General features: G+C 32.5%; 1 protein-coding gene across 5 annotated transcripts; it reads right to left on the reverse strand.

Annotated features, from left to right (window-relative positions):
* Positions 1,225-22,504, reverse strand: LOC109834399. 5 transcript variants are annotated; one of them, XM_020402415.1, is made up of 12 exons: positions 22,419-22,504; positions 22,134-22,310; positions 21,679-21,753; positions 21,538-21,612; positions 21,339-21,446; positions 16,930-17,016; positions 15,177-15,386; positions 14,999-15,106; positions 14,845-14,913; positions 14,670-14,774; positions 8,086-8,198; positions 1,225-1,451 (listed from the first exon to the last, which is right to left on the reverse strand). In XM_020402415.1, the coding sequence occupies exons 1-11, from the start codon at positions 22,437-22,439 to the stop codon at positions 8,112-8,114; spliced, it is 1,122 nt and encodes a 373-aa protein (XP_020258004.1). In that variant the 5' UTR covers positions 22,440-22,504; the 3' UTR covers positions 1,225-1,451; positions 8,086-8,111. The 5 variants fall into 5 exon arrangements, with proteins under 5 accessions (XP_020258004.1, XP_020258003.1, XP_020258001.1 ...); XM_020402414.1 differs by having other exon boundaries at positions 15,177-15,383; positions 22,134-22,322; positions 22,419-22,454; XM_020402412.1 differs by having other exon boundaries at positions 22,134-22,322; positions 22,419-22,454.

Here is a 23,676-nt window from a genome sequence, read left to right on the forward strand (position 1 = left end):
GTAGTTTCATGTTATTTGTTATTGAAAAGAAAAGAGAGTTTTTTAAATATGGATCCATATTTGTTTTGAAAGTTTTTGTTTTCCTGTGATGTACATATATTGGAATTGATATTCTGTGATCCAGCTGATGGTAGCATTGTTTTCCTTTTGTTATGAAATTAAATGGTGATGATTTAAAGATAATAATGATTTTGGATATCATTGCTAAAAATTTGTTAACAAATAAGCTACTGAAAAATTTGAAGATATTTTGTCAAACTTCGGGGCTTTGTGAAATTTATCCTAACTTTTACCTTAACATAAACCTTAAAACACCAATTCTGAAATCCAAATTCATGTATAATAAAGTGTATCCAAACACTATATTTCAAATCTTTGATTTCAAATCCTTCCATTTTGGAAAGACATCCAAACAAAAGATTCTATCAAATCATGGATTTCAAATCCTAGATTTCAAATCCTATGATTTTAAATCAACATTCCAAATCCAAACCTAAGTTTCCAAACGCAGCCTTTCTTAATTTCGCAAGTGCCAGTTCTGAAGGCGGTATAGATTGAGAAACAGGTTCGAACATGAGGTAACAATCTGCTCGTCTAACAACCTTACATTCATGAATCTACAAATTTTGTGAGACAAGTTTGGCAACAGACAAGTAATCGCTACTAAAAAGATTTGACTTGTCGTTACAATGAAAGTTCACTCACAGCAGATTTAAGTCGAGGCGAGTCTATTGCAATTGCCTCTTTGTGATTCTCCAGTCCTTTTTTCACAAAGGAATATATCTATGAAGTCGATTACGTGTAGTTTTTACCTTTTATGTTAACTAAAACAGGCATCATCGTCTCACTTTATGCCCTAATGATCAGTTTCAAATATGGCTTACTTCAGATCTCGGAAGTGATGCATCATGGTCAATGAAATAACATGGGTAAATTTCACACGACTTTGGTGGGGTTTTGCACAAAGTTACTGTAACTATTTTCTAAAGAAAAGCACCATATACTAATAAGCAATGAGCGCCTTAGAAATCTAAGCAGGTGTAAACTCACATCGTGCAACAACCATAGGGGCTAGCACGTGCAACGTACGTACCCTCCATAAGGACCCAAGTCCCCCACTGCATCTGCCACCTAATTGCTATTCAAGTATATATATATATATATATATATATATATATCTTCCAGGTTCCACAAATAAAATAAAGTATCATCCAATGGGAAAAAGGAAGAAAGACACCAGTAAAATCTCATTTATCAATAATGACAAACATGTGTACTTAACAAAATGTGTCATGAAGATTATGGCAAAACGAGCACCTATAACTGCTAACTATGTGACGCATAACTAAGTTGAACTGCCCAATCACATCCAACATGCATTTCATATGAGCACAATCACAATCTCTGAACGGACACAGGAGCCAAAATCCAATAATCTTGCAACCGAAGACCTACCATAAAAAAAGTAAAATTAGAACTTCATAAAAGAACTTCAAATAAATAAAACTTATTAAAATAAAGATACCAGCCCCTGAATGTCTCAATGATTTCATTTATTGTTTTTGCCAACATAAACATTGATTGTTAAATGTGACTTCAGAAGTAAAATAGTAGCACGCGTTCAATGAATGTCATGACTAAACATCTAAGGAGCACGTAATTTGCATTGGTGGTAAAAGATGTAGTGGGAAAACACCGCTAAATTATTGAAGCAATAAATAGCGATAAAACATTTAAGTATTATGAAAAAAAAGGTGATCCAAAGCTGCTTTTGCCAACATAAACATTGATTGTTAAATGTGACTTCAGAAGTAAAATAGTAGCAGGCGTTCAATGAATGTCATGACTAAACATCTAAGGAGCACGTAATTTGCATTGGTGGTAAAAGATGTAGTGGGAAAACACCGCTAAATTATTGAAGCAATAAATAGCGATAAAACATTTAAGTATTATGAAAAAAAAGGTGATCCAAAGCTGCTCTTACTTGAAATAGAACGGAATGAGCAAACTATTTCACGAAAAGAATATATGGATGAGAACATCAAGATCTCAACAAAGTACGAAATACAATTGCAAGAATGCAATTAAGTTTACTGCATCTGTATATAAGCCAAAATAAAGGACATCCATGTGTTAATTGTTTTGCATGAGAATTTCATGTTAGAGCTGATTTAACTACTACCATTCCCAATAAAATGAGCCAACCGCATGAAGGATCACTCCTAGTGTGCTCATGTAACCAAACCTTAAATATCTGGCATTTTCAGTAATTTGTATTGTAGTATAATTGACAAGCATTGACCCCCCGAATGTTTATATCAAAAACCCCTCTAATATATTAGATAGCCAAACAGAAATCAGGAAGAAACCTATCTCAAATTTTACAATCAGGGGAATATATCATGAAAAACCCCTGCCCAATAATTAGCATGTCCACCCCCTAGCATGCTTCTACAACATAATACAAATAAAATTTTCAATTGCGATCTCAATGCATATCCAACGTTGAAGTATTCACATATTTGGTTGCTACACATGATTGTGAATATAGCAACTAATAAAAGCTTCAGATTCTATTAACTTCATGGTATAAATGTAACACAAACTTCATTCCATGGTATAGATGTAACACAAACTTCAATTTGAAATACTTTACGGATATGTTTATGAATTATATTTCGTGAGTTAATTTAGTTTATAGAACACTTTGGTGAACACTTGAGGTTATAATAAGGGATAAAAAGTCCAACATTTATAATGTAAAATTAGCTTGTGAAGTTAGTTTTCATCTGTGAAGTTAGTTTTCATCTAGGGCTTTCAAGCATTTACCTTAGTGATTTTGCTTTAGTAAACTATCCTTGGCTTCATCTTTTAGAGACATCCATGTTTTAGCGCTTACGACATTCATCCTTCGAGATTTTGGTATTTATAGTATTTATCCTTGGGATTTTGTCCTTATTACATTTTCATGCAATATGGACATTCATCCTTACTTAAAAATTTTGTCTTTATGTTATTTGTCCCTGGGATTTTGTCTGTTATTGCTTTTTCATGTACTCTGGGTTTTTGACCATTGTGGTATGTTATTTGTCCCTGGGATTTTGTCTGTTATTGCTTTTTCATGTACTCTGGGTTTTTGACCATTGTGGCATTAAACACATGTGATAATTTTAAAGCCACAAATTTTGACAGTAACACATTATTCAAAATTTTTATATAACAAGAAATGCAAATTTTGGACCCTTGATTATACTTTTCTTAGATAATATAACCAAAAGTCAACATGACTAATTTAAGGAATATCATCTACTTCTTGTAAGTTTGTCATATTGATTAAATCGGGCCCCAAATGTCAAAGGCCCGACTATTAGGATTCATGATTTTGAATTCAAATAAAAGTCGTAGGTTTTGAACTCCTTACCTCTTAATCGAAAAATACCTAATCCCAAGAAATCTCGACAAACTCCCATCTCTTACACTTACGAAATATCTCTTAAAATCTCCCTCCCATCATGCCATTTACTTATTCACATGAAAAAAAAGGAGAGAGAACAAAAGCTCTTTGCTTCAGTAGGAAAAGAAGAAAGAGAGGAGTTTGGCTTGGATATCTCTTTTAACTTGATTTCTTCGTGAAGTCAAGCGTTCACTTCCATTCTCGTTGTCCAATTGTTCATTCATTTAAATATGTAAAGTCTTTTGTTAGTTCTCAACGAGATTGTCTAATCAATTGTCCTCGTGTTTCATGATCATCTTCATATGGAATACAGTTGCAATTTGCTCTTCTTAAATTACCATTCACAACGTCCAATTCTTCCAGAATTATAATGCTGGTGCATGTTCGAAATCTCCTTAATAAAACACAGATGTCGGTTTTTAGATTCACATGCTTTCATGATATTGTGAGAATATTGTGATACTAAATTTCTCAAGGTCTCATTCCACAGTGTGATATTTATTTGTTAACATGTATGCAGATGGTTTAAATTCATCTAATTCTAGATTTGCTTGCTTATGTTGCATATGTTAAAATTGTCTGAATGTTTATCTATTGCGAACTTTACTCATGTTAGAATAAATCACTAGAGAAACTTGAGGCCCTGCCACATAATGGATTAATAGTTAGTTACAAGTTGTAGTTATTCTCAGTCATGCATGGTTACAGGTGGTGTATGACTACATTATTCTAGTACCATCTATAAGATACTTTCGTATCTCTCGAGTTTTACTGGTAGATTAATGTAATTAGTTTTGGAATTAAGTTTGCAAATAATATTTTCATTTACAAAACAAATTTCTCTCCCGAACATACACAACTGAAACTAATGTATATAAGAAAAAAAGTAACTCTCTCTAAATTTGAAGTTGTAATATAGACTATAGTTAATATGAATTTGAATATTTTCAAAAAGGACGCCCCACAGCCTAAAAGTTCCATCTTTTTAAAACCTTACGATACTCAGAAGTAATTTTCCTAAATTACGGGGATTCTTTATAGAGTTTTGTTAACAAATACAAACCTACCAACTTTACAAAGAACACTCCTCATCTAAATATCAAATTTCATTTTCCTAAATTATAATGATTCTCTCATATTTTAATCAATCCAACTTCTTCCTAAAAAGATAAAATAAATTTTTTATCCAAAATTTTTGTTTCCTTAGGGCTTGTTTGGATTGAGGGGAATGAGGGTGAAGGGAAGTTAGGGGAACCATTCACCTCCATTCACATTGTTTGGGAACATTTAGGAGGTGAAGTTAATTCACCCTGATTCCCCTTGGTTCACCTCCTAATAGTGTAAAATATGTTACCTCCCAAATTGGGTTGTAACCAAGGGGAAGGGAACTCCCTTTCCTTCCCTTCCATTCTCTCACCCAGTTTCCCTTAACTTCCCTTCACCCCCTACAAATCCAAACAGGCCCTTAAAGACTAGGGACTTTTCGTAGCATTAGCTACTCAAATCTAATTTTTAATCAGATTTTTTTAACCTAAAATTTTATGTGCTTGAACTTTAATCAAACAATCCTCATGATTAATCTTAATGCAATCCAACCTTCGCACCATGTCAGTTCTTCCCTTATGCCCACCCTCTTTGTGAAACACATCCACACTAGTCCACCAATCTAGGAAGGATGGATACTACTTAATTATTAGCCTATTGAATCCTTTCAAACAAACCAAGTGGTTAAACTATTCCGTTGCTAGGTTCTGTGGATTGAATCAATAGTGAAGGCCCACAAGAAACAAAAATGGTAGTTACCAGTAACTATTTCACAATATGAGATCTCAAATAGTCTCCCAACCAACCTTCTTCCAGCAATCCTACTTGACATAGAACTTCATCAATATGCAAAAGATCAATAATAAAAAATTAATAATAGGACTGATATTTGCAATCCGAATGAAGCCATCACAGTATTTGGTTTAGGAATTACAGTCGCATAAAACAATATAAACTAAGTGTCAAGATGCACCTACTATTCCACAATTATATAATAATCAATGTAATAAATTACGAAGTTGCAAACTTGATGAAAAACTAATAGTAACATGACTCTTCTCAACAAGGTGGATATAATGCTCGTTGTTCCACCATTTTCACAAGGACCATCGGAGCAAGTGCAAGTCTGCAAGAACTTGCTTAAGATTACTCTATTACTTTCTTTAAACAATCCCCCCAACAAAGCAAGTGCAAGTCTGCAAGAACTTGCTTAAGATTACTCTATTACTTTCTTTAAACAATCCCCCCAACAAATACATTATATAGAAGGTCTGTGAATATATTCCATTTTCCCTTTATACTCTCTATTATCCTTTATAGTACTTTCTTTCTCATAATTTTAAGGTAAGAATTTGGTTTATTGAAAAGGGCATGAAAATTTCGGCATGCATTATACATGTCGTTTTTTTCCTTGCACTCCTAGTTTAAGCGTTTTCCTATCCCCAATGAGATAAGCAATGAGGGAGGGAAGCTATGGGCGAGGAAGAGTATGGATTGCTGTGATAGTACCACCTCATCCCCTTCTCAAAGGAACAAACTCCCAAAAAAATTTCTTTCCCAATTCCAAATCCAAAGGACTCAACAAAAATCATTCTCCCTCTACTATTTCTCTCAGCATCCAAACTCTAATTCTCATATGTTCTCTCTAATTCTCATATGTTCTCTGCTTTACTTTGGATTTGTTATTCTGTTCTCAGAAGTTCTTTAAAGGAGCTGATGCACACACTGAAAGCCGTAGTCCCAAAAACAATGGCACAAAATAAGGATTTAAAATTGATATTAATGTATAGTGAAGCTATCAGCAAATGTCATGAATCCTTTAGGAATCTCCTTAATAAAACACTGATGTCGGTTTTTAAATTCACATGATTAGGTGGTAACGTGGTAGTAATTAATAAATTCTTTACGAACATGTGATATAGTCAGTATATGTCTCTAAGCCAATGCTTTCATGATATCGTGAGAATATTGTGATACTAAATTTCTCCGGGTCTCATTCCACAGTGTGATATTTATTTGTTAACGTGTATGCAGATGGTTTAAATCCATCTAATTCTAGATTTGCTTGCTTATGTTGCATGCGTTAAAATTGTCTGAATGTTTATCTATTGCGAACTTTACTCATGTCAGAATAAATCACTAGAGAAACTTGAGGCACTGCCGCGTAATGGATTGATAGTTAGTTACAAGTTGTAGTTATTCTCAGGCATGCATGGTTACCAAGGTTATAAATATCGGATATCGGGGAAATATCGGATGGCCAAAATTCATATCGGATTGCGGATATCGGGGAAATATTGGGGATATGTGGTAAATATCGGAATGCCATAATGAATGTTTGCATACATAGTATAATGCATTAAAATGTAATCTCAACATACGTAATGAAAATTTAAGCATACAAAATATGAACAATATATGTTTAGGATCACTAATCAACCTTCTAAAACAAACAAAAGCACAAAGCAACGTTGCAACATTCGATCTGCTTTTTTTAGGGCAAAATGTCATTTGATATAATGGGGAAATCTTGATATCTCGTCCAAAAATTCCAAACACGGTATATTATTTTGCAACAAGCTATATAAAAAGATATATTGGTCCACATACCGGCTAATATATCGGCCATATCATGGATTTATCACTCAAAATAGCCAAAAAGCGGTAAAGGATATTTAAAGACCATATCGGTTGCGGCAAGCCCTGTAAAAAGATATATCGGGGGATATATCGGGTCATGTAGGGGATATTTAAAACAATGATGGTTACAAGTGGTGTATGACTACATTATTCTAGTACATCTATAAGATACTTTGGCATCTCTCGAGTTTTACTGGTAGTTTAATGTAATTAGTTTTGCAATTAATTTTGCAAATAATATTTTCATTTACGAAACAAATTTCTCTCCTAAACATACACAACTGAAACCAATGTATATAAGAAAAAAGTAACTCTCTCTAAAGTTAAAGTTCTAATGAAGACTATAGTTAATATGATTTTGAATCTTTTCAGAAAGGACGCCCCCCCACACACCCAAAAGTTCATCCTTTTAAAACCTTATAATATCAGAAATAATTTTCCAAAATCATAGGGATTCTTTATAGAGTTTTGTTAACAAATACAAACCTACGAGCTTTACAAAGGACATTCCTCATCTAAATATCAAATTTTATTTTCCTAAATTATAAGGATTCTCTTATATTATAACCGATCCATCTTCCTAGAAGGATAAAATAACTTTTTATCCAATTTTTGTTTCCTTTAAAACTAGGGTAGCCACTCAAATCTTATTTTTAATCAAAAATTTTTTTACCTCAAATTTTACGTGCTTGAACTTTAATCAAACAACTCCCATGGTTAATCTTAATGCAATCCAACCTTCGCACCGTGTCAGTTCTTCCCTTATACCCGCCCTCTTTGTGAAACTCATCCACACTAGTCCACCAATCTGGAAGGATGGATACTACTTAATTATTAGCTTATTGAATCCTTTCAAACAAACCAAGTGGTTAAACTATTCCGTTGTCAGGTTCTGTGGATGGAATCAATAGTGAAGGCCCATAAGAAAAAAAAGGGAAGTTAGTTACCAGCAACTATTTCACAAAATGAGATCTCAAGCAGTCTCCCAACCAAACTTCTTCAAGCAGTCTCCCAACCAAACTTCTTCAAGCAATCCTACTTGATATAGAACTTTATTAATCTGCAAAAGAACAACAATAAAAAAATCATTAACAGGACTGATATTTGCAATCCAAATGCAGCCATCGTAGTATTTTGTTTAGGAATTACGAATGCAGAAATCAATACCAGATAAGTTTCAAAATGCATCTACTTTTCCACAATTGTATAATAATCAATGCAATAAATTAGGAAGTTGCAATCTTGATGACAAAATAATAATAGCATGAATCTTCTCAACAAGGTGGAGCAATAAATTAGGAAGTTGCAATCTTGATGACAAAATAATAATAGCATGAATCTTCTCAACAAGGTGGACAAAATGTTCGTTGTTCCACCTTTTTCACAAGGACTATTAGAGCAAGTGCAGGAACTTGCTTAAGATTACTCTATTACTTTCTTTAAACAATCCCCCCAACAAACACATTGTATAGAAGGTCTGTGAATATATTCCATTTTCCTTTATACCCTCTATTATCCTTAATAGTACCTTCTTTCTCATAATTTTAAGGTAAGAATTTATTCACATTCCATTTTCCTTTATACCCTCTATTATCCTTTATACATGTCTGTTTTTCCTTGCGCTCCCAATCCTTTTTCCTATATCCGATGAGATGAGCAATGAGGGAGGGTGGCTATGGGCGAGGAAGAGTATGGATTGCTGTAATAGTACCACCACATCCCCTTCCTGAATGAACAAACTCCCAAAATTTTTCTTTCCTAATTCCAAATCCAAAGGCCTCTACAAAAATCATCCTCCCTCTTATTTCTCTCCGAATCCAAATTCTAATTCTCATATGTTCTCTACTTTAGTTTGGATTTGTTATTATGTTCTCAGAAGTTCTTTAAAGGAGATAATGTACACATTGAAACTTGAAAGCCATAGTCCCAAAAACAATGGCACAAAATAAGGATTTAAAATTGATATCAATGTATAGTGAAGCTACCAACGAATGTCATGAATGCTTTCTTCTTTTGCTCCCAAAAAATTTAAATTGTTGGGTCTTCTTAGTTGAAACCTATAGGATTATGTAGTGTCTTTTCTAGTGCAAACAACTGATGCAAATTAATAATTAACCACAGGAAGCAGCCTCAAAAACTTAATCATCAGCTTTTAATGAACTTAATATTTATCATATTTTACTTGCCACAGCATTTTGACCCATTTTGGAAAATAAATGGATTCCTGAACATTGGGTTGGAAGCAAAAATAAATTGGATATTAATGGATATATTTGGGTGTGGTGATTGTTTTGTAGCAAATTCAAACACAATCGTTTTTTCTCTAGAAGTGTTCAAAAACATCACGGACTATTTGACACTTTATATCACTATTATTAAACATCTTATTAATTTAATATATACAAATTATAATATGTTGTCGCTAATATGTTACAAAATTATATATTATACATATTGTATATTATATGTATTACAATATTATATATTGCAATATATATGTAATATATTTTTAATAAATTATATTAGAATAATATAACTATGAAATATTATCTTCAAAATATTCATATATCTAATTATTGTTCATATAAACATGCTACTATTTTATATTGTATAATAATATATTATAATTATCTACTATGAATATTTACATATTTTACTACGTAATATTTTAGTTTTTAGAGGAGTTATTAATTATTAACTATTGTTATTCCTATACAACAAAATATCATTGTTTTAAATATCCCCGACATGGCCCGATATATCCCCCGATATATCCTTTTACAGGGCTTGCCGCAACCGATATGGTCTTTAAATATCCTTTACCGCTTTTTGGCTATTTTGAGTGATAAATCCCCGATATGGCCGATATATTAGCCGATATGTGGACCAATATATCTTTTTATATAGCTTGTTGCAAAATAATATACCGTGTTTGGAATTTTTGGACGAGATATCAAGATTTTCTCATTATATTAAATGACATTTTGCCCTAAAAAAAGCAGATCGAATGTTGCAATGTTGCTTTGTACTTTTGTTTATTTTAGAAGGTTGATTAGTGATCCTAAACATATATTATTCATATTTTGTATGCTTAAATTTCATTACATATGTTAAGATTATATTTTAATGCATTATACTATGTATGCAAACATTCATTATGGCATTCCGATATTTACCACATATCCCCGATATTTCCCCGATATCCGCAATCCGATATGAATTTTGGTCATCCGATATTTCCCCGATATCCGATATTTAAAACCTTGCAAAATATAATACTAATATGTTACATTACATATTATAAATATATTATGAGATATTATATTAATTAGATAATAGCATACCATATTTATTTATTAAATAAATATTGTGATATCATTACTATATTATTAGTTCATTAATAAATTATTATTAATGAACTATTATTAATAACTAAAGATGAATAATTCATTTTAGACCAAAAAAATTGGACAACTTATATGAACAGGGGACGCGGAAAGAAAATTTTCAAATTTAATAACAACTTTAATAATCCAAGCTGACTTGAAAGTTAAGCTCATTTTCTCTTCTTCCTTCTTTTTGTTTTTGCACTTTTTTTAGTATCCCCCTGCTGCTGATGAAAGAGTACAAGATTTATTCATTTAACATAATGTTTTTCCAATGTGAATTGAACTAATCAAAGAAACAAACCGGAATGACTCGCTCTAGTAATTCGTTTTTTCCAAAATCACCTAATCAGCATCAGCAATGTGGAAGGAAATAAGGTTTTGGTCAAATGGCAGTAGGGTCCATCATAAGATCAATAATCAAATAGAATGTCTCATAAATGAAAACATTAATCAACAAGTGAAATTAATTCCTCAAATCATTGAAGCAAAAGAGAAATATATAATGAGTAAAAATTGTTGTTGGTTCCATAATTAATCTAAGATTAGAGGAAGCTGGTGGGTCATATCAAGAAATATTGAAAAAGAACGACCTTGTTGGGTCGAGAAGATTTCAATTCAACATTGAGAAATACAAAAAAAAGTCTCCTTTAATGGTCAGATCACATCAAGCCAATCAAAGTTGGATTCTTTTTTCTTAATCCTTCATGGGCTCGCTGCGGAACCAATGTAATCTTGTTCTATCTGACTTTATTCATTCTGTCTTCAAACTACCCTCAGCAACGTAGGCGAGGAAGCAGGATACTGAGACAAAGGATTCTATTGAGTTCGGAGCAAATAATAAGGGATAGTTTTATCGACAAAATTACCTTTACTAATAATTCAATGTTACATTAATATTGAGACATCTCATCGCCATCTCAGTATACCACCTCACTTGTCCCCTCAACATGTCCCATTTTTAGGTCCTAACAGTCATGGTTGTTAAAAGCGGCGAATAGCGAGGCTATAGCGCCGCTATTCGCGGAAGCGGGGCTGAACCACTCCGCTTACCGTGCTCGCGAGGTGTCAAGACGGGGAAAACCGCTTTTCACTAGAAAAGCGGTTGATAGCGTGTAAGTAGCGTTGTTTAGCGCTTAAAAGCGCTTTTAACTGCTAAACACTTTTTATTTTTGTTAATTTTTCTACCCGACACTGACGCGAACCCAAAACCCGAATGCATAATAACCTCTCTCTATCTCTCTCTCGCCTCTGAATCCCGACCCAAGCCCTAACCGCCTCTTCTTATCCCATTTGCCTCCCTCTCATCTCCGCCTCCACCTCCACCTCCGTTCTCCCGACTCGGTAGCAGCAGGCCACGGCAACGACGACATCTGACGGGCGACGACGACGATCGACAGCGCAAGGTAAGAGATTTCGTTTTCCAGTTTTTTTTCTTTTCTCCTCTTTGTTTTTTCTTTTGCTTTCTAGCTTTAGTTTTTTCTCCACTCGGCAGCAGCAGGCCATTAGCAATAGTTTTTTTTTTCTTTTCCATGTAGCTCTTTGTTTTTTCTTCTCCAGCTTTCGTTTTCCTGTAGCCATTTCATCATTCTTTGTTTTTTTCTCCTCAGGTAAGTTGGAACCACCGGTTATTTTTCTCTTTTTTACTGTAGCTATTTTAACTTCAAAAAAATAATTGTGGCATAATATATTAACAGTAAAAAATTAATTGTATGTAGGTTGCAACTTGATGTAAATATATGAATTAACAGTAAAAAATCAATTGTATCTTAGCTATTTTATTGTAGCTATTTTAACAGTAAAAAAATTTGTATTTGATGTGCAATCTTTCTCAATTATTTATTTCTATTTTATAGTAACTCATAAATGTGCATATGACTATTGAAATGTTAACAAACTTGCAAAGAGAGATTTTCTATGTGAAAGTTCACAAATATATATTTTTTCATTCATCTTGTATATCTTTTGACCGTGCGTTATTTGCCGCTATTTTGCCGCAATAGCCCGAAATAGCCTTAGCGGTAGCTCGCCGCGACGCGACGCTATCCGCTATCATCAACCTTGCTAACAGCACTCATAAAAGATACAAAATTTTTATAACATATTATATTAATTAAGTAATATAATAGAATAATTTTTTTGCTTGTAAAGTAGATTGATGATCTTCATAGAATATGCTCAATATGCTCCACGGTTAATAGATTAAAGTGACTCGAGAACAAATCTTTTACCTCTCCAATTTTTTTATGATGTCTGCGATGCTAGATAAACTTGACAGGTTTTATTTGAAGGTGTTTTAAACATTTAAAATAGTCCTTGGTTGCATTTCCTTCAGCTATCCATACAACTAGAAGAGTATCATTCATACTTGTACATCATGATAATATCCTTATTTTTGAGAGTCAACCAGAACATTGAGATCGGTACTAAATATATAAACTCAACCAAAAAGCTTCTCCCTCTACAGGGTAATACCTATCAAGAGCTAGATATTTGACAAGCTAATATGAATAATAAAATTCAGTATGCCTATCTACATAGACTTCATTAGGCATGCCCCGCTGGTTAAGATCGTGAATATTTATTTAGGGTTGGTTAAGTTGTAGCAAAGGGATTAAGTTATAAACTCTCTCTATTTATAATCCTTAGATTTGTATGGACATAACTGATCACAAATAAAGCCTATAAAGTCTAATAATACAAAAGAAACACCAAACATTTAGGAACAAAAAATAAACATATATAACAGAAAGGATATCAATGAGGTTTCTAAACCAAGCTCAGTCTCTTTATTTTAGCTCAATAATTTGGAGTTTCACATCGCTATGTGAAACAAATAATTTTAATTTGCCATGTTTAAGATCTCCACATTGGTCTAGCTTTAAGAACATGATGCATAAAGGATGCAACAGTTGGGCCTCTTTGAATGGGCAGCAATAATGAACTTTCTAAATTTCTAAGGAATGGTTACTCATTGACCTGCACTAAAAGCATATATAAACTTTATCCCCTAAAAGTTCAAGTCTTTATTGATGTGTTTTTCAATAAATTAAATTTTCATGTAAGATCTTCAGAGGTTAAAGGATAATTTGTTAATCCCGTATTTCTTTTCTTAAAATAGAACTTCTAATAGGAAAAACATATCATTTTGTGTATGTTTTTTCCTTTCTTTCAAATTAATTCAAAAGTGGTAATGCAAGAGCTTAAGTTTTTTGTTGAAAATGCAGAACTCTAGGATCTAGATAAAGTAGCTCTATGTTGAAATACTTTGCTTAATTACATGAGCACAAGTCTAAATGCTTTCTATTAGGAATTTCCAGCGTACAAGTGACAGTCTTCAAGCTGTAAATGAAGAGGGCAGTTACGTAATAGTATGTGTTTAGGCCAAAAAGTGAAGGACCAACTAGATAGTATAGTTTCCTCTGTTTATGTTAGAAAAATAGATACTATTGTAAGTATTCAAAGTTCATGTTACCTCATAGTATGTGCTAAGCCCAAAAAGTGAAGGACCAATTGGATAGTTTCCTCTCCTTATGTTAGAAAAATAGATAATATTGTAGGCTTTAGAGTTCTCTCTACTAAAATATTAGCTAATTTATATGGGGTGATTTAGTAAGCTTTGAGCAGTTATGTTGATTTTCCAGAAGGATTCTTAATTAGAATCTTATGGTAGTATCGATGTTAGAAAACCATTTCTTATGCGTCTAACAAGTGCAAGAAAGTACTGAAAGAGTTCCTAACTACATGGATATAGGATATTACAGTGTATGTAACAGTTCTCACCCATGCAACACCAGCCTCAATGTCTGAAACGTGATATGTATTGAATATTCACAAGCAGATAAAAAGGCAATTATCAACGTAAAATAATGAAAGGTTTGTACTCGAGAATATTCTTGAATGCGGACCACTACAGATCGTTGTTCTACGTTCAAGTGGGCTGTCGCCTCGAACATTTGATGTACTTAAATAAAGAAAATCATCATAGGTAATAAATATGCAGACAAGATGGACTTGAAAAGAAGTCCAGATTCTAGAATATACAGTAAAAGACTATGCAAAGGAACAATTAATATTGTGTTCTATATGTGTGTTAGTTGTTAGATGCACAAAAAGTTAACTGCTATTTTTCTGATACTAGGTACCTTTGCATCATACTCCTTTGTTAACAGGATTAAGTACTCTTCAGCTTCATACGCTCCAACCTTATCACCTACAAGTCCTCTTACTGTTTGTACCCTATGACGAACCTATGAAATTGGACATTTAGAAGTAAGGGTTGATAACAAACCATTTGATGAGCATATTGAAGATGCATACCATTCTTCTCTCTTTATTAGTAAGCTCTGCCTTCAAGTTAAAATAGTCTTCCAAACTAGTTTTCATTACCTGAAACAGTTCACAAACAAATAGCTTGAAGATAAAAGCATATGCTTAATGTTGAAATATATATAATATTTACATTAATTAATACCTCTCTAGATTGTAACCTATTTAATCTCAACCGAGATTCACAATCTTCACGGAAAATCCCTATGCTTAAACAGAGATCAAGTCTGAGCTCAACAATAGGAGTAAGAAGCTGCAAAAGGATAAAGTGTCAGTAGTGGAGGCCAAAAATCTACTTTTGTAAGAACCTCATTTACTCGTACGTGATGCAGGTTATGTGCCAATAATTTAACCAGCAAAATTTTTTTGCTAGTCTTTTGTAGCCTCAGAATATTCCGAGATGTTGCATCAATCAAAGCATCAACAGCATCCACCAAGCTAGACAGCTGACTGTATGCTGTGAAATACATCTTTGAAAGCTCACGACAAGGGACATGTTCTTTGGTAGATCTTTGCCTGCCCTCTGGAACCTGCTATATCATGGATGAAGCAAATTTTTGAGCTTCCCAATACTACAAGATACCAAGGGTATGTTTGGCAATCCTTACAAAACAAGGGCAGGATCAAACCTTGCCCAGTTCTGTTCTAAACTAGTTCTTTTGTAAACCAAGTGGGTGTTGAAAGTACTAGTTTAGAGGCAATTTTTTGGCCTAGGAAAAGTTGGGCCAATGCCAACCACTTTTATCCCCAAGATGAAAATAGGGCCAAACCTAAGCCTAAAATAAGAACTAAACAAGGGGATAAATAGATTAAACAGATTGAACTGAAACATTACTTATTAAAAAAATAGTCTAGAAATAGCAGACAACGTCAAAACAAACTCCACCATACAGAAACATCAACTTATGGGGCATGTTTTCAAAATTTATTTGCATACTGTACTCTCTTTAGTACATATCTACCTATTGTCACAGAAAACAAAATAGAAAAATATATTATCAAAAGCAAGAAAACCAACGGACCACGATCGACTCCATGTGATCGCTATGGTATAGGCTTTAAATAAATCCCTTGAAAAAATTTTGAACAAAATAAATTCTCTCCTTTTCCCCTCAATTTTTTCTATTTTAACTAAGACTCACGAGCAAATATGCAAACATCTACATGAAGTCCGCTTTCCTCCTCTCCACCCTGCGCAATTTCGTTTGATGCCAATTTTACTTGGGAAATGGTAACACTGAGGTCAGTTTCAATTTTCGAAATTTTTATATCATATTTGTGTCTTTATACATATTTGGATGAATAGTAATTTGGTAATTGAGGTAGCAAGTTCAACATTCTGATTAAGTTTGCATTTTGAAAATAATTCCTATCATTAAAGTTTGGGTAAACTGAAATATTACTTTTTAGGGGTTCGAGGTCATACAAAGTTCAAAAGCAATAAAATTGGGTTAGCGAAGTTAAAGAGGGTGAAACTTGGGGCTATTATTTGAGCAAACTTTAACTTGCAGGGTATCAAAGCTGAAGTTGGTTAAACTTTAGGGTGTAAACTGACTCTAAAATAAAATAAAATAGAAGAATTTTCCACATAAATAGGAAAAAGATGAGCAAAACTATATCTGTTTGCATTTGTAGCGGACTGTTACATTCATCTCCACTCCATATTGTGGATCTTGAACAGGTTATAATGGTACCATGTTAAATAAAAGAAGAAGCAAAGAAACAGTTACATGTTTTATAAGGTAATTCATAATTTAGAACGTCGTTTTATAAGTGCAGATACAATTGTAATGAGTTTAATATTTAAAATTTCTTTAATAATTAAATTCATAATTTAGAACTGTGTATACTTACATGAGGACACCAAAAGCGGGGAATGTGGGGTAAATTATAGGGGAAGTTCTGTAATAAATAAGAAATCCGTAGCCCGTTCCTAGCACGGGTCAAAAGACTAGTACTTACATGAGGACACAAATAGTGGGGAATTATAGAGATAGCTCTGTAATAAATACGAAATTCATAGCCATAGTTTGGCACGGGTGAAAAGACTAGCACTCTTAATATCAAAAGACATACCACCAAATATAAAAGTTCTGGCTCCCTTTTTATTTCCTCCATTCTAGCTGAACGGTAGGCTTTTGCATCATGCAAATAATTATCAACCTGCAAAAAGCAAAAAAAAAAAAAAAACAATAGAGGTGATAATTCCGAGGGTTATTCTTTAAAATTCAACAAGTCCAAATAATGATTTTAGCAACATTAAAAATTAATTTTTTCTCCTACAAACAATCTTAAAAGTAGGGTACTCATACAAAAACTACCTTTAAATTTCAATTGACGCATGAACCACATACGTGGGTTTTTTTTTCAAGCAACCACCTCCCAGTCAAAAGTTCACTTAGAAATAAAAAATCATACTACCTTTAAAAGTACGCGTTCGGGAAAATCTTTCCATGGTCAATATTACGCTTAACTTTTTTAAATATTACATTATTATCCTAATCTGTTTTAATTATCAAATCTTCTTAGAATTCGTAACTAAATGATTTATCCTACTCATAATGAGACTTAACATGTTATTGGATAAAAGAGATACATTTCATATAATTCAAATCCTTTACTCATTTCAGTTCGTAGAGAAATCTAAATAACATATGCTAGCCAGCATCTAAACAATTTTGAACTTGGTAAAAAATATTCTCCAAGTTTTTTAAATTGCAAAAACACCCCTACAAATTCAAAATTTTATTAAAACTTCTTAAAAATTATAAAGTTTACTTTAATTCAGTGAGAAATCTGAAAAACATATATGCTAGCGAGAAACTGAAGGTTTTTGACTTTGGAAAAAATATCTTGTAAGTTTTAAAAATTACAAAAACACCCCTAAAAATTTAAAATTTATAAAAAGCACTTTAAAGATTTTAAACCTATAAACACACTAAAAACCTACAAATAACATAAACCACCAAAAATTTATGGAATTTACAATAAATACTCTGAACTTTTTACAAATTACAAAATAAAACCCTCTCAAAATTGTTAAATTTACAAAAAACCTGATAATTTTCAACCTAACACTACATTAAAAATATAAGAATTATAAATATTCCCTACATAATTTATAATTTATACAAAACACCCTTAAAGTTTCAAAAATTACAAAGAAACCTTTAAAATTCAAAATTTACAAAAAACACCCTGAGAATTTCATACTCATTAGTAAATTAAAAGCATAGGAATTATAAATAGTCTATAAATAATTTACAATCTGTAGAAAAGGCCCATATGTTTAAAAAATTACAAAAGGCCCTAAATTTTATAATTTATGAAAATACACCATAATAATTTCTAACTTATAGACATTAAAATGAATATACATAATTACTAACCCCTAGAAAGTTAAAATTTTATAAAAAATATCATACACCCTTTAAAAGTAAGTTTAGAAAAAACTTTTCATGTTCAATATTATCCATAACATTTTTGAAAAGAACATAACTAATTAAAAATCTATTAAATTTGAAATTCAGCACATTGCAAATTACACCTCCAAAGGTTGAAAATTTTCAATAATTTTTTGTAATTCCTTAATTTCAATGTAATGTTTAATAATTTTGTGTGTAAATTACAAGATTTTAGGGTATTTTTATAATTTTTAAAACTTTTGAGGGTGTTTATTTTGTAGTTTTCTAAATTTTCATTGTGCTTTTAGTGTAATGCATAGATACTTTAATTAATAATGATATTGAAGAGTAAGTTATTCTTAAGATTATTAGGCCATAATTAAGTGTGCACATCACTATTCCTAGGCAGTATAACTTATATATGTAAAAAATTCAAACAATCAATATAGTGGTTAAAAATATTAACTTTAATGTACTATTTTTTTAAATTATATTTAATGTGAACCTATCATATAAGTTTGACTATGGTCATCATAATTTTAATACATTTGATTGATTGACTATATATGTATATAGGTCATGGATTATTTTACTTTCTCACATGAGCTAATATTTAGTGCTTAATAATTTTAATATATGTATATAGGTCATGGATTATTTTACTTTCTCACATGAGCTAATATTTAGTGCTTAATAATTTTAAATTATTACTTTTAAATTTAATATAAACAACAGCTATAATAACATTTATTTATTTACCTACAGGATAATCCAATCTCAATTCCTATTTTTTGCTTGAAATTTATTCTATAGTTACGCTTATCAAATTAGTAACTAAAATAATAATTATTTATGCTTAAATTAGGATGATTGTAGTTGGTCACTCACTATGAAATTTTTATTACGATATATACATTACTTTCTATAGCTATCTGAACTGTCCATGTATATTGTATAAATTAGTTGTTAATTTAACATATTAAATTATTTTTTCTTTATAGAAATTTCTTCTTTGACTTTTGGACTATGTAATCACTATATTACCATTCTAGCGTAGAAATGACCTCACTCTAAATAGCTTCAAGCCAATGTTTGAGTTGAACTAAAGTATATATTATTAAATCTATGTGAAATACGAAGAAATCGACGAATCAAAGTAGGAGTGTATCATATCCAAGTATTCTAGACTCCTCTATAAAAGATCAAGACTGAAATACTTTGAATGGGGTATCTGTAGGCGTTAAAAATTACCTATAATAATCGTACGTAGCTCAAGGCGTAGAGAAGATGATAAACATCATCATCTAAGTTGCAAAGGATCATCCAAAGCTAAAGATCAACTTGAGAATGCACAAGAAGGGCATCACACAAGTTTTGAGGTGTAAAACACATCCCAGATGCATGAAAGGGAACCAACAGTTTCTGAGACAGTTACAACTATCTCGGAAACTTCCGAGACACTTACAACTGTCTCGGAAGTTAAGAAAATGATAGTTTTCTTGAGATTTGTGCACGCCACGTGGCCACATAACTGCCAAAGGTCGTGTTTGAACGTAGGGAAGACGTTACCAACGAAAATTCTTATGTCTTTTATAGAGCTAAAAAGTTTAACTACGAGCTCTAATATGTTGCTCTCACAACAACAAAATTCACTTAGTAGATGTTGATATTCCAGATGAGCTATATGTCTTATATACAATATAATTGTCCTAGGCAAATGAGTTACAATATTATTTTTCATTCACATCGCTTGGGGTAAGATTTGATAGAGACCTTGCATTAAAGAAAAAGAAATTTTTATTTTAGAGCACATAGCGAAATATATCATAATCTCCCCGCTCTAATTTCACAAGATAATAATTCTTCATGCTTTCAGTTTTACTTTTATGATATAGAAAATGAGTTATAAAATTGAATGAGAATATTAGATAATATAAATATGAGTGAAATCATAGCTAAAAGTTAACTTGAATATGAGTCAAACCACAACTAAAAGTTTAACAGACATATATTGCAAGTAAATTCATATACAAAATTTCTTTGCGAATTGAATGATCACCCATCTTTTGAAGATTTCAAGATACTATTAAATAGAGATGTTGTACTAGATTAATGTGTTTATAACTCACAAATAGTAGAACATGTGACAACGGTTTGGGTTGAAGAAAATAATAATAATATTTTATTTGAGAGAGAAATCATTGAGTTGATGATCAATCCCACAAAAAAACTGTATTTTTTTTATATTTTTACTCTATTTTTATCAATTAAAATAATCATGATATTCAATCACGTGCATTACACGTGCATCTCAACTAGTAATCTTAAAAATTCAAGTTCAACGTACGACATTGATTTGGTAAGTAAAATAAAGGTCAAGATATGACAAGTTAGAGGAAAATATACACCATTGGAAGAAGCATTGTAAAAGAGCATCTCGTGGACTTTCATCTACGCTAGAAGAGAGCAGCAACGGCGCCAATCTTTTAAGCATTATCTTTGCGGAGGAATATAAAGACAAAAACAAAAGCCATGGAAAAAAGGAGTCGAAAATAATGCGGCGAAAAAGAACTTGCAAAAAAGAAAACAGACACAACATAGTAAGACCGCGGAAAAATCAGTGGAAACAAAAGGAGTGGGGTGTTTTGGTCGTAAAAACATTTGCATGTTTATTACTTGGGTTGGATTTCCGAGATGTTTAGTGTGTCCAAGAGGTGTGTTCCTTCCTTATGCATATGTCGCTGAAAGAGTTGGGTGTTGTCATTGTAATATTTCGGGAATTGGGGAGTGACAATATTGAGAAGAATATTTCATCAAGAGGAAGAGCCACGGTGATTAATAGAGATAAGATGCAGAGTAGGGAGTGAGGCTGGTCTATGATAAGAGTAAATTAGAATTCATAACATACATATGGGTAGCGCGCATTGATTCTATGTTGGTGTAAAGACTCGCCTGACAAAACGAGCTGCCGACTCACAAACAATAGACCCCACGCCCACCCGATGTGACAAGTGGGGGGTGTGCCTGGATTCTATTGCAAGTCAAAAGAAGAGAAAATAAGACTATACATGCAGCACATACCAAGTCACAAAAGTCATCCTCGAGGAGGAACAAGAGAAAGGGGAGCCTTTCCCGGTCTGGGCTCAGTTCACACTCTATCCGTAGTTTTCGGTCCACCGTCTTGAAATCCTAAAAGGGTTGGACAATGATCCATGAAAAGTTAGATCGACATGTAACAAACCCATTAATTAGACGTGGTGTTGCCGAAGAAGATGCAAACCTCGATTTCGAGGCGAATAGTCATTAACGGATCATCCTCAACTTCAATCTCCTTAAGTTTAGTATCAATTTCTCCCTACAACGACAACCTTCTATTTGAGTAACATAAAATTATGCGAGCTTAAGTGAGTACCGGTACTACCCCGGGAGTCCAATATTTTTGAAAGATCCTCGCCATGCTGAAATGTTCTGTCGCTTCATCAATCAATTTGGAGACCTGCAAAAAAAAAAAAAAAAAAAAAAAAAAATTTGTTGCCGAAGAAGATGCAAACCTCGATTTCGAGGCGAATAGTCATTAACGGATCATCCTCAACTTCAATCTCCTTAAGTTTAGTATCAATTTCTCCCTACAACGACAACCTTCTATTTGAGTAACATAAAATTATGCGAGCTTAAGTGAGTACCGGTACTACCCCGGGAGTCCAATATTTTTGAAAGATCCTCGCCATGCTGAAATGTTCTGTCGCTTCATCAATCAATTTGGAGACCCAAAAAAAAAAAAAAAAAAAAAAAAAAAGATTTTTCGTTTCCCATAAATTAGCGGGATCAATAGTTGATGGATCATGTCGATATGAAATATTTAAAACTGACTGTTACCTTCTGGTCAGGTGGGTCATCGTAACAGCGCTGGGCAGATTCTTCAATGAGACGTGAATATTCCGTTCGGCGAACGCCTTCCGCCTCCTCAAGCCATCTATTTAGAGATTCCAGGGAACGGAATTTCCGGCTCAGATAAATAATTTTGGCGTACATCTTTCTGAGTTCTTCCTGAATCTGCATAGCCTCCTTATATCGTTAATAATAATAACAATAATAATAACAATGATAAGTTAATAACAATAACAAAAGTAAGGTAAACAGGGGGAAAAGAAAGATGCACACCTCGCCTTTCCGGCCTTCCATGTCGTCTCCCTCAAGCACTGCGGCCGGAGATTTAATTGGAGGGGGTGGCAATTTATCGGAGCTGACCCGACACGATCCGACTAGTCGGGTCACAAACACGTTTAATCGGGTTATAATCGGGTCAATCCGTTCACCCGTTTAACTTTAACCGATTTACCATTCATCTTCAAAACTAATAAAAATACGGTAAACAAAACAATATCCATAAATTACATACAACACCTGTAATTCACACGACATTTGTAATTTACATAAACAAAACAAAATCCATATACTACATACAATATTTGTAATTTACAGAAAATGCCCCAAAACTTTCTAATTCGCAGAAAACACCCTGAACGGTTCGAAAACTAGAATTACATCCTCAATAGTTCAAAACTTTACTGCTTAAGTCCTGAAGATATAAAAACTCGCAAAAGCAGTACAAAACCTGTAAACTTCGAACAGTACCATGAAAATTTTAAAATGTACAGAAAAGACCTTGAAAGTTTCAAATTTTGCAAATTACACCCTTAAAGAGTTGAGTTTTACATAAATATACCTCAGAAATATCAAAACCTCCAAACGTTACAAAATCTATAACTTATAAGCAACACAATAAAACTTTTAAAATTTGCCAAAAACACCCTATAGTTTAAAAAGTTGTAAAAAACAACCTCAAAAAGTTAAAATATTACAGAAAACACACCAGAAAAATTAAAACATGCAAACAGTACAAAATCTATACCTGATAAACAGGACCATGAAAATTTTAAAATTTGTAAAAAACCCCTAGCAGTTTTAATAAACACCCTAAAAGAGCAAAATTTAAAAATGTCTGAAAATTAAAACTTACAAATAATGAAAAGATAATAATTTATAAATTACAAAAATCAGTTGAAAATTATGAGCTTTGCAAGAAAACATCATAAAAGTTTTTAAAATTACAAAATACACCCTTAAAAGTCAAATGTTACAAAAACACCCCACGAAAGCATCAGAACATGCAAAAAGGACAAAACTTATTAGATATTAATGTCGATTAAAACTTATTAACAAATTATTCTTGCAGGATAGATGTACAATGTGAGTTATGAGCAATAATGTAAATTACTAGCACAAAATAACTATACACAAAGCAAACTCAAACACAAGATATGATCACGGAGTTCGGTCAACCCTTGACCTACGTCTTCGCTCCTCACCTCGAAGAGATTTCCACTATCTCTACACACTCGGTTTGGAAGCCGGAACT

Source organism: Asparagus officinalis, chromosome 3 (genome assembly GCF_001876935.1).
Source record: "Asparagus officinalis chromosome 3, Aspof.V1, whole genome shotgun sequence".
Taxonomy (NCBI): Eukaryota; Viridiplantae; Streptophyta; class Magnoliopsida; order Asparagales; family Asparagaceae; genus Asparagus; species Asparagus officinalis.

Excerpts from the sequence above, each read along its gene's own strand:
- LOC109834399 (XM_020402412.1), bottom strand. The coding sequence starts at position 22,439 with ATGGAAGGCCGGAAAGGCGAG. Across the intron at positions 15,387-16,929 it reads CAGAACTTTTATATTTGGTG|CAGGTTCCAGAGGGCAGGCA; the intron begins GTATGTCTTTTG and ends TCCATGATATAG. Across the intron at positions 14,775-14,844 it reads CTAATAAAGAGAGAAGAATG|GTTCGTCATAGGGTACAAAC; the intron begins GTATGCATCTTC and ends CCAATTTCATAG.